Source organism: Carettochelys insculpta, chromosome 1 (assembly GCF_033958435.1).
Source record: "Carettochelys insculpta isolate YL-2023 chromosome 1, ASM3395843v1, whole genome shotgun sequence".
Taxonomy (NCBI): domain Eukaryota; kingdom Metazoa; phylum Chordata; order Testudines; family Carettochelyidae; genus Carettochelys; species Carettochelys insculpta.
In genome coordinates, this window is record NC_134137.1 from 118,017,027 (window position 1) to 118,029,216 (window position 12,190).

At 42.4% G+C, this 12,190-nt stretch overlaps 1 protein-coding gene across 5 annotated transcripts in view; it reads right to left on the minus strand.

Annotated features, from left to right (window-relative positions):
• Positions 1 to 12,190, minus strand: part of CARS2 (cysteinyl-tRNA synthetase 2, mitochondrial) — a 54,479-nt gene that overhangs the window by 27,903 nt on the left and 14,386 nt on the right. For all 5 annotated transcript variants that reach the window (XM_074990223.1, XM_074990214.1, XM_074990233.1 and 2 more), the window contains 5 exons: positions 7,774 to 7,845; positions 6,999 to 7,104; positions 5,938 to 6,021; positions 3,918 to 4,047; positions 3,129 to 3,262 (listed from right to left, as the gene is read on the minus strand). In XM_074990223.1, the coding sequence (XP_074846324.1) occupies positions 3,129 to 3,262; positions 3,918 to 4,047; positions 5,938 to 6,021; positions 6,999 to 7,104; positions 7,774 to 7,845 (526 nt within the window). The remainder of the gene's footprint in view (positions 1 to 3,128; positions 3,263 to 3,917; positions 4,048 to 5,937; positions 6,022 to 6,998; positions 7,105 to 7,773; positions 7,846 to 12,190) is intronic.

Consider the following 12,190-nt stretch of genomic DNA (forward strand, 5'->3'; position numbering starts at 1 on the left):
AACTCGGGCAGGGGTACGAGGAGGTGCAGGATCCGGAAGGGAGTTGTGACCATGGGCAGGGGTACAGAGGGCTTGGGTTGTGACCTGGGTAGGGAGCTAGGGTGCGGGAAGGCATGGGATACCAGGTGCAGGTCTGGCTGGAAAGTGCTCACCCTTTGTGTCTCAAGGCCAGCAGCCCCAGTAAACCCCTGGACAGGCTCCCTGCCTACTGTGCTCCACAAGCCACTCAAAGCAGCTGGCTGCTGGGCCCATGTGTGTCCCTGCACTGCATGCCCCTGAGGGGCGGTGGACCCCTCCGCAGGCAGCAAGGATTGCGCTGGGTGCAAGGGCGACGTGTGGAAGCCACCCCATGGGACGCACACCACAAAGAAATGTACAGGCCGACCCCAACCGTCAACCGCTTTGAGCAGTAGGCAAGCAGCCTGCCCCAAGGTCCTGCTATGCCACAAGACATTAGCAGCCCAGAGGACTGTGGGAAGCTGGATCTGAGGCTTTGGTGGGCCAGATCTGACTCGTGGGTTGTATTTTGCCCGCCCTGGTTTAAGCAGTTTGTGGTAGGCCAGTGTTTATTTACCATATACAATAGTTTTTTTTCTGCAGTCATTACTCATCTGAGTAGTTCAGTGAACAAAATGGGACTTCTTGCATGAAAAAGCAGTACTCTACAAGGTGGGGGATGCAGAATCAGGCTTTATTACCACCAACTTTGAAAAAAGTCAGAATGACCATGGTGGGAAAGAAAACCATAGGGCAGGTATTTCTGGTACCACTTCCAGCACCAGCACAAGATGATGCAGTGGCAAAGCCTAATGCAGAGCAAAATCATCTCAAAATATTGCACAAAGATTTGTGAGGAGTGTTCTTCCTCAGGGCAACAAAGCGTGGCACTATACAGAGCAATGCCATGAACAGGAGACTGTGAGAGACAAGGGTTTGTTCTCTTCACAGAGCCTATTTAGACAAAACCAACAAGACAGCTGTTTGAAAAAGATCTTTTGCCTTAACAGGTTAACAAGTTACCTCACACTCCATCCTTCTCATGTTGAGTTCCGTAAGAGTGTGGGAGTAAGAGACCAAGGCAGTCAGCAATATGAGTCCATCCACAGCAGACATCTGAATAATTCCATGCTAAATCTCCCCACTCGCCACTCTGCAGAGGGCATGCAGAAGTATGCTTTAACTTGTCCTTGAGTTATTTCTTTTCCCCTCTGGGACAGTGCTGACAGTGCCAAACTATGATTAACATCAGTTAAGGCTGCAGAGGCTAGATCATGGTTGCTACATTTAAATAAAGTTCACATCGAGAAGAGAGCATTTAAAATCAATATGGCCTGAGCCAATTTTAAAACACATTTGAAAATGGTTTGCCATAAAACAGACAGTTGATATGGCAATTCAGCTGTCTCTGGTGCTCACCAGTGCTAAGAGATAAAGCAAGGGGCATGTGAATCCCATTAAGATCTAAATTGACTGGTTTGTCAAACCTACCACGGGAGACAATGTGGATTGTTTGGATCATGAAGAAGATGATACAGGAAGCTAGAAAGAAAGGCTTTAATGGACTTATGACAGTTTAGACCAGCTGATGCATTGCTCCCATGGCTTTACAGGACATTTAAAGATAAAGGACCAAGCGAGCAAGGTCCAAATAGCCTGAGCAATACTATCACTGTGGTGAGTGGTGGAGAAACAAGACTGAAAAAAAAGACTAGGAGGCAAAAGGAAGAAATCTTTGTTTGAATTCCCCCCACCTACACACCCTCCCCCCAGGACAGAACAGGAGAGCATAAAAAGGACGTCAATTATAGAGTGTATTAGACTCTATCTTGTTTCTGTTCTCATGACTCAAAATGATGCTACTAATAGATAAATTTTCTCAGCAGAATTTAGTGGATACAGTGAATTTTGAGGTACGTCAACAGCAGAATAGTTACATATTCAGAACTCCAGTATCTTTCTTTAACCCAGGCGCTTCTCTGTTGGAAAGTACCTTGTGGATGTGGGGGGTTATTTGTTAATCTGGTTATACACCTGAGCATTATCCTCAGGTCTTGTTTTCCTGAAGAACAGTTAACTAACCCTACCATGACTCAAATTTATTTACTACATTTATAAATTCTGCCGCTCTGTTTATAGCTTTCTACTGAACACTTCATTTCAAGCCAAGTACACCTGATGCCGAGAGTTAATGGACTCAGATTGATTTGTACTCCCTACCAATTCTGGTGCTTCTAAAAACTGTAATCAGACATCATCTCACAGACTTCTGACTCACCTACCTCCCCCACTCACCTCCCCTCAGGTCTGAGGGTTCTCATAACAAGAGGATGTTTTTTTTCTGTGTTTAGGAATATAGACAGATGTATACCAAACTGCAGGTTGAGACTCTCTAATCCAGTACTCTCTCATTTGTCAACATCTGCAATCAGGCATGATTTTAGTTAGCCCGACGACCACTTATCATGAGTATGGCCAAGTTTCCTGTGGTCCCATAAACTTTGTTGACAGCCACCAGTCCTGAATCTCAGCGTTCTGTGCTGTTATTTAGCTGTAATTTACCCCTAAATATCTTCTAAGAGCCCAGGAAACAGTGGGAGTGTTGGTCATGCTGTTTGACAATGTGGACCTACTGTGGTCTGGCAAATTTGCTCGTTTGGCACCAGTTAGGTCCTGAGAGTGCTGGACTACAGAGGTTCAACTTGTGCATACATAAATCTTTTCTATTTTTCTGGAGAAGTATAACAAAGATGCACTACATCAAAATTCTGAAGGACAGCAGGTCAAGGATGAGTGAGAATTGTGAGACTGTATCTTCAGAGAGTAATAATTAACTTTACCTTAGCTTTGTTTTATCCATGGCAAACCCTCTCACATGGTAATGCCGTGTAATTACTTAGAGACTTCTAAAAACCACATTTTAATTAGAAACGCCTTCATTTCTGAACTTATTAAAAAGAGAGTCAATTTGTTTTATTTCAGGTAGATTTCATTTTTGGTTGTCCCTCTTAATTCATTTAGCAAAAACAGGAAGCCATAAGCTTTTCTCCCCATTTTAAGTCATAAAAGAATGCTGTGAAAAGATGAAAGCCAAATACAACATTTGAGACTAATTTTGAATTGTTACTTACCAGAATGTAGAAAATAATTTCCCCACTGTTCACACTGATGATAAGCCTCACATTGGGCAATTTCATTTTCATGATGTGGGAAAGCAAGGTCTATGCCACCAGCGTGAATATCCAGTTGGCTTCCAAACACTGCACTGTAATAATATTTACTGATCAAAAACAAAACATCCCAAGAGCCTTTGTAAAGAAATGTAGTAACCACCAGAGCAAATCACTTCAAGCTTCTCCAATTTATTAGCATAACTGAAAAAAAAAATTAAGAAATACAGCAAACTCTTTCATATCCAGCATTCTATCATCTGGAACTCTCAAACAACTGGTCTTTTAGCCACAAGTAAATTTTAGTTACATTTTCCTAAAGTACAGTAGAGTGAAAATCAATACAAATAAAATACAGCAAATACAGTATAATTTTACAGTGTATTGTACAATGTAATCAAGTACTCTGCATACATTGTTGTTTGTTTCTTAATATCTAATCTTTTTCTTTAGTGTTATGCTTTGCTAGGTATACCTCTCTATTATCCAGAATATTTGAATATCCAGCAACCTCCAGGTCCCAGGGCTGCTGGAGATGAAAGAGTTTACTGTACTAAAATCTCAGCAATGTTTGTCCAGTTTCACTTTCTGCAAAGCTGAACACAAGTCTTTATAATCAGCAATTTCTTATTTTTATGTGAAGTTACAAATGGTCATATCCTTTCCCTGATCCAGTTACAAAATCCACGTCAGTCACACACACATAAGCACACAGATGTACAGAAAAACAAAAACACTAGGAAATCTGACCTTGACATTGTAGAGCACTCGATGTGCCAACCAGGTCTTCCTTTTCCCCAGGGAGAAGCCCAGTAAATTTCTTGAGGCTTTGCTGCCTTCCACAGGGCAAAATCTTGGATGTGCTGCTTATCACTATCACCTGTCAATAATTTGTTTTTTGTTAACAGAGTAAGTCTCGAAAAATAGTAAATGCATGAAACCATTGAGATTGTCAGTCCAGGGAACTACTCAGATTTTATTCTTGAACTGACACACTTTCACTTTCCTCGGCATTATTTTTCCTATCCAGAAGGACAAACATGTTAGACATAAAGGCTGGGTCTACGCGTGCCCCTTCCTTTCGAAAGGGGCATGTTAATGAGCGGGTTCGAAAGATGCTAATGAGGCGCTGCAGTGAACATGCGCACTTTCGAATCGCTGCGGCTGCCATTATGTTAATGAGGCACTGCATATTCATTGCAGCACTTCATTAGCATCTTTCAAACTCACTCATTAACTTGCCCCTTTTGAAAGGAAGGGGCACGTGTAGACACAGGGAAAGTGTCCAACAGAAATAATATCCTAAATATTCTACCATGAACTAGAAACAAACTCTTATCATCTAAGAAATCCTCTTGGCCTTAAGGTTTGCAGATCAGGAGCCAGCAACCCCCAGCACAGATGCCAAGAGAGGCACATGAGCCAATTTTCATCAGCACATGAGGCGGGAGCTCAGCCCCATCCTTCCTCCCCCCATGCAGCTGGTAGCTTTCTCAAAGCCATGCTGCCTGTGGATTAACAAAAGACCAACCAATGCTACCAACTACCACCTAAATAGAAAAGCTCTGCGGCTTCATTTATTAATGAAGCTGTTGTAAGCAGGACTATTAGTTACTTTAAGAAGCGTCACTGGCACTCCGACCGTGCATAGAGGTCCAAGGTCAACTTTTGGCACTCTGTCTCGGAAAGGTTGCTGACCTCTGCCTTAGATCGTTTAACCCAACATTCTGTGTCACATAGAAAGAATTTCAACCAATTTTCCTCGTGTTAAAGTCAATAACTCGTACACGACTAAGGTATATCATTTTATTTAAGTACAAGTGTTCAGGCTGATCTTAGCTTCCACTAACAGGCTCACATCTAACCTATTGTAAACACTTTCATATCCAGCAGCACCAGGACTGGGAGGTTGCTGGATATTTAAATATGCCGGACAACAAAGTTCAGCTTCCTCCACCCCGAGCTCTGGCTCACACTCAACCACTGCCCCATTACATTGCTGGTGGGGACAGTGGAGAGCCGCTTGCAGGGCTTAGGCATGGCTGCGCCATGTGGGGAGCTGCTTTGGGTGGCAGGCACTGGCTGGGGAGTTGCTCAGGGGGCGGGGGTGGGCGCCATGCTACTCGGGGAAGGGAGGAGAGGTACCACACCACCGCACAGGGAGCTGCAACCACATGAGGAGCTGCTGCTGGCTGCAGGCAGTGGGCGGGGAGTTGCTCAGGGGATGGCTGCCACATGGCTGCTTGGGGAGCCGCTCTGGGCAGTGGGCACTGGGTGGAACAACGGAGGAGTTGCTGGCTCCACACGCACTCAGGCTGCCAGAGTACGAAGGGAATGGCTGCGGTGGGACGGAATGCCAGTTAATTGAGAACTCCACTTATTTGAATACCGAATAAAACAGTTTACTGTGCTTCTAAATCTGTTCCACTCAAAAGATAACCTTGAAGATATAAAACAATAATTTCTCTGAAACACAAGTTAGCCAGTGGCTGCAGAGTAACTTTCCTGTCAATTTTCCAGCAAGAAAACTGTATTTAAGTGAAGTAACAGGAGAAAAAAGTACACGCAGTGAAAAAAAAAACAAAGGTCAAAGTTTCCATAAGCACTAAATAAATCTTACCTATGAATTAAAGTTACAAAAGAAGTATCACTAATTAAGAGAATCACAGTACGTATGGCTTTAGTTTTTCATATACAGGCTAGTTAAACCTTAGAAAATGCATTTGACGGAACCAAAAATACTGATCCAAACCAGTCAATATCAACATACCCATTTCTCCTCCTACATCAGGATAAATACTAGCAAACTTTCCATATCGATTGCCCCTAGACTTGACATCAAAATAAACATTACCTGTTAGAAAACAAACAAACAGTGAGGTTTATTGAAAAAACAGAGGGCATTTATTTTGTCAGTCTGGTAAACAGATAAACATTCTTCCTGCGTAAGGTATCTGTGTACCATATCCTAGAAGAATCATTCTGCTCTGGAAAGTAACTGCAATAAAAAGAGCTTCTGTGTCTATGGTGCCTCAAAGGCTGCAGATTAAGTTTGCTAATTTTAAAATTATTTTTTCTAACTGCCAGGCCTGCAAACCTTCCCCCGCCCCATGATATGGAAGTTATGCTGGGTTCTCTCTCACTCACATATTACTAACTGTAACATTCTGGACTCAAACGAAACCTCTCACGTATAGTTAACATGCAGCTGAGATCCTCCTGGAACCAGCCACCCTGCTTCTAAAAACCCCACCGTGCACTCTGTTTTGCAAAAGGGGTGCTCTGCCATGGATAGGGGATGCACCTCTACCTGTTGGGACTAATGGGTTCTCATCATGCACACAAAAAGTGTCAGTTCCATGGTTTTATAGCCCAGGATTTCACCCACAGGCGTTACATAATGCAGCTAGTTTCCTTAAAGGACCATATTAAAGACTCGGTTACATTTGAATTGCACTATAAGTATACCACGCTAAGAACAAGCATATTATTCTCAGCATTTGCCTTATTAGTTATTAATTAAGGGATGAGATGGTACAGAGTTTCTGAATGGATCCCAAAGTCGCACAGTCATATTGTAACTGCCCACAGGGAGACTTGAACCTGGGACCTCTGGAGCTTAGTACAGTCACCTCTGCAGTTTGAGCTAAGGACCAGCTGGTTCTCAGTTTAGGCTACAAAGGACACTTATTCTATCTCTGTGAGGTGGTCTAGGTACCACTACAAGAGACACTGAACCACACACAGATGTCTGGGTTACAATAACTCCAATTAAGAGAATGAATTTCTTGCATACAAATTAACATCAAACTGTACTGGTTAAAGTCTTACCTTTGGAGGTTGCATAAGCATGACCACCAGCAATTACTCGTTTTATAAAAGAAATGATCTGAGGAATATTTTCAGTCACTCTCATATATACTGTTGGGGGAAGAACCTTAAATATAGAAGCAAAAAGAATATGTTGCTGGCAAGGTGTTTTAGTTAAACCAATGCCAGATGCTCCAAGGAACACTGTCAACTTAAAAATACAATTTTTTTTTCTCAAGATGTTGTATATGTTATTGTTATGAACCACATCTAAGATGACAATAATGGGAAAGTTACAGAAAAAAAGCACTTTTCTCCATTCTTTTCCTAGCTTATTTACTTTATACATTTGGCAGCACATTGAGCCAGATGCAAAGACACACATGAACTTCTGTGGGCTTTAGATCAGGCCCTTTCTGAAGTTTATTAGTCATATCCATTATGGTAGTGCTCAGAGATAACCAAGAATGAAGCCCCCTGGTGCTAGGCATGAACCAAACACAGGCAGTATTCAGTACCTATCCCCAAAAACCATACATGCACTCCTTGAGACAGTTTCTCCTTTGCCAAAAGACACATGTAAATACATAGGGATCAGATGAAATCTTACAAGATTTTTAAAAACATATCTTAAAAATGTTCACTCCATACTATTGAAAGGATGATTCATCAGGAGTATTTTTAAGTTAGTCAATCAAAAATATACTTTAAAATCATGTTGTCATTGTTCCCTTAATAAATAAAAGCACATTATAAACATTTCATTTTTAAAAGATCAAATAATAAATGTTTGCACCTTTAATGCAGCCATGTCCTGTTTAAAGTCTTCCTCATAAAACCGGGAAAGAGCTAATGGTGATATGTTCATCTGTAGAAGAGGGGCAGATGAGTGAATCATAAATCAAACTAATATAAAATATTATAGTCTTATCAGTCAGTTACTAGCTAACAGGAAGAGTCACAGTGCCCCCGAGGTGTTTTTAAAAAAAGTAAAGAAGGCTTTTTAATCTAACATTCTGTAGAGAGGCTATGAAACAGCTATAGCATAAAAGTGATATTAAATTTATCTGTTTGAATTATAGTAACATTTTGGTCCATATACTTCCATAGAAAAATGACTAAAAATTAAGTCCACCACCCTTTATTTCTATTAAGTAAAGGGTTTCACTTCCAATGCTAAGACTTTCTCCACTTCCTGGAGCATGAAAGTAATTTACAACACTTACTGATACATGCCAGATTAACAGTACAGAGACTCACAAGCAGAATGTTTTTATCATTGAAAATGAATATGCTATTTAAGTTATTCATTGCTGTTCCTCATATACTTTAATGCAGTTGGAGAAACAAACAGAAATATTTTGAAAAGCATAGTGATCTTCCAACAATATCTACAGGTTTGTAATGTAGACTGTGGTGACAGATCGGCACAGGGATCTTTACAAAAGCGACTAAGTTAAGTAGAAATACAGAGCCAGTTCACATTTTATGTTGCATGTGTCTCAAATACTCATGATTGCCAGCGCTTATAGAATTCACCAGAACAAAACCTTCTCTCAGAAGTAGAGGTGCTAAGTCACTGACTGTTGCAGGACTCAAGATTCTAGTCCTTATGTTTTGGAACATACCCTGCTGCATGTGAGCCAAGGGAAGGCTGTCTTTCTAAACTAGCAGACAAAAGCTACAGAATGAAATTAACAATAAAAATCAATTCTATTGCTACCATTCGGTATTAGGTGAGTAGAAACATACCCACTTTATTCTGCAGATGCCACTCAAGAACGTTATAAGCAACTGGAAGCGGGCACTTGGGTCAAGATATTCAAAGGTGATTCTGGACATCTTAAAGGGGCCTGATTAGCACCACGCTAGTGCTTTGCACGATGGCTCAAACTTTTTTACTGTACTAGTGACCCCCCTTCACACAGCTTCCCTCTGAGTGCAACTCCTCCTCCTTATAAATTGAAAATACTTTTAAATATATTTAACAGCATTAAAAAATACAGGAGGCAAAGTGGGGCTTGGAGTGGAGGCTGGTAGCTTGTGACAACCCTTCCCCACCCGTATAATAAGCTCATGACCCCCTTACAAGTCCCAACCCTCAGTTTGAGAACCCCTGGCTCAGCACTTTTTGAACAACTCATCAGAACAACCAGGAACTGAGGTGAAGAGGTAGAATACAGGAGTATTCCAATATCTTGCAGTTGAGAGAAGGCTTGATGTGAAAGGAAAGCTTCTTCTCTCGTCTAGCAACCAAAAAGGGGTTGTTTCAGACACTAGACCCTTCAGTGTTAATCACTGCATGAGGTCTAGGAGACAGCACCTGACAGGAATCTCAGCACATGAAGTATAAGTGAGATTTCTCTACAAGGCATTGTCTCTCAACCTCACTGGGAGAGCCCTTCCTCAACCTTGCCTACTGACCTGTGGCTCTGCCAGAATGTATTCTGTTAACCAGTGCTTTTTTGTGCTGGTACTGAATACACTCATCCCTCATTAAACGAGTACTTTACTAATGAGTACTCACTTAAAAGAGCAACAAGGGGTCCTGTGGCACCTTACAGACTAACAGAAATTTCTGTTAGTCTATAAGGTGCCACAGGACACCTCGTTGCTTTTGCAGATCCAGACTAACACAGCTACCCCTCCGATACTTGACACTTAAAAGAGGGACACTTTTCCTTACCTTTGTTCACTCTACAAGTGAACTCCCCTGCTAATACGAGCCTTACCCTAGCCCCATGTCTCTCACCCCCTGCCAGCCCCAACCCATGGCAGCCTGACCGCCCCCCGCAGCAGCTTGACCCCTGCCACTGTCCCCACAACCCCAACCTGTGGCAACCTTAATCCCTGTGCCAGCCCACCTCCACCGCCCTGTGGCAGCCTGACGCCCCCCGCCTCCACCACCCTGTGACAGCCTGACCCTCCTTCCCCCCGCCTCCACCACCCTGTGACAGCCTGACCCCCCTGCCCTCCGCCAGCCCTGCGGCAGCCTGACCCCCCCGCCCTCCGCCAGCCCTGCGGCAGCCTGACCCCCCCGCCCTCCGCCAGCCCTGCGGCAGCCTGACGCCCCCACCCTCTACCATCCTGTGGCAGCCTGACCTCTCCACCCTCCGCCAGCCCGGGACAGCCCAACAACCCTGCACCCACCAGCCCGACACCCCATAGACATAACCCGTCACAGCCTGACCTTCCCCCACCCCCTCCGGACCACACACCCAACCTTCAGCAGCCTGAACCCCACCCCACCCACCCCACGGACCCAACCAGCCACCAGGTTTTAACCCTCCCTCCCATTCATGGCCCCAAACTGCCCCCAGCCTTTAACCTTTTCCAACCCCCACAAACCCAAAGCTCACTTACCCTTCAAAAGCAGCGCCACCTGCTGCCACTCCTTCACTGAGATCTAGGAACTAATCAGAGACTTGTACCTGTATTTTAATGAGAATTAAGTGTCCCTCTTATGAATGTTGGCCTATGAGCACAAAGTTGGGAACCAATTGTGCTCGTAGTGCAAGGGATGAGTGTATCTGCACCGTGGCAGCCCCATTCACAGGATACCTGGCTGGGTGGTGGTGGGGACCCTGGCATTTCTTTTTAAAACAACAAAAAACACTGCTGTTAACAGAACTACAAAAGCAATCAGATTCAAAATCTAAAGGCTACAAGGAATGAGCAGTGTTTAATAACATGACTACTAAATAAAGAACAAATCTTTCCAGACAAAACTAAGGGCTTTCTGGACTGAGTGTCAACGTAAGTGGAGAAGAGGATGCAATAATCATCTACCTGGGCTTTCTTAAAGCATCTGATACAGCATCAAAAATTACTTCAAAAAATAATTCCACTTCCTTTGCATATGGACTAAAAACTGGAAAAAAAGGGTAATGATTAATGCCCACTGAATCAGATATAAGGAACCTCTAGTCTACAGTGAAACACCAGGATCGCTGCTAACTAGTTTTATTAAGTATCTTTTTAATGAGCTAGAACAGTTGGAGGAAGTAGGTGTAAAAGGGACCTGTTATGTCACCTAATCTTTCTGCTACTGCAGAAATGCCTATAGAATATATTATTCAGAAGTGCTTTATCCCCATTGAAACAAAGAGCAAGCTAATGCCATCTGAAGACGAAGTTCACAGAAATGTTCTAAAGATATTGAAGGGAAATAAAAAGACAATACAAAAAGCTACCCAGGGAGGTTACAAATCCAGGATCAAAGCACCACATTCTGCGTTTTGCATGGCACTGCTTGACTAAGAGCTGTACCTGGAGCTCTCCCAAATCACTGAAGAAGACTAATGGGGAAAAAGACACAGACCAAGCAATCTAGAAGTACCATGGTACCCAGAGACTGTTAAACTGAGACTTGGTTCTGTAAATACACTTTACTGTACATCAAATCATACCTAGGATTTACATTTAAATAATGTTGTGTGGTTTCTATTACTTGTGCTATTCTTACCACAACTCTTCTAAAGATTTTTCCCACCCAATATTAGGTCATACCCACAGTCCTAACCATGGGGTTTGTTACTGACTGTCACTCTAACACCTCCTTCTCTGTAAATACCCACAAAAGGGTGAGAAGACTTCAGTATGGCACTTTTCTACTAACTGTAAAAGCACCCCTGAAAGCACAACATATGGGACCTGGCAAAAATAGAAAAAAGGCGGCGGATTTGTTTAACATAGTTCATAAGCTCTGACTGTTAAAACTATTTCATAGTGCAGCCTTTAGTCTTGACAAAAGAATGGAGCAAATGAATCAGAATTCTTTTAAACACATTAAATCAACTTTTGGTTTACAGGAAAAGATCACAATGATACTTGTGTAAAAAATTATCAAGAAAGAGATGCTGGTCCTATTTTAAGGCACTGGCCTGCAGCCAATTAAAAAATATTCCTAAGGGGAAGAATAAGAATGAGCAAAAGCTTATTTACCAAAAGTATAACAATGTGAATGAGAACCCTCTCTACATTTACTGTAAGTTTTTTTTTAAATGGATTTTTTTCCTTGTAATCATTACAAGTTAATTTTTTACTAACCATTACAATAGATCTTACTTCAGGGAAAGAACGTGCAGCCTGCAGCTGACATCAATTGTGACAAATTCCCTCATGTCCCAGAAGGCAGAAGTCACCAGGATTTAATCTCCTCCAAACTCAATTTAAATGTTTCAAAAATAATTATCATTCACACTTTAGCTATG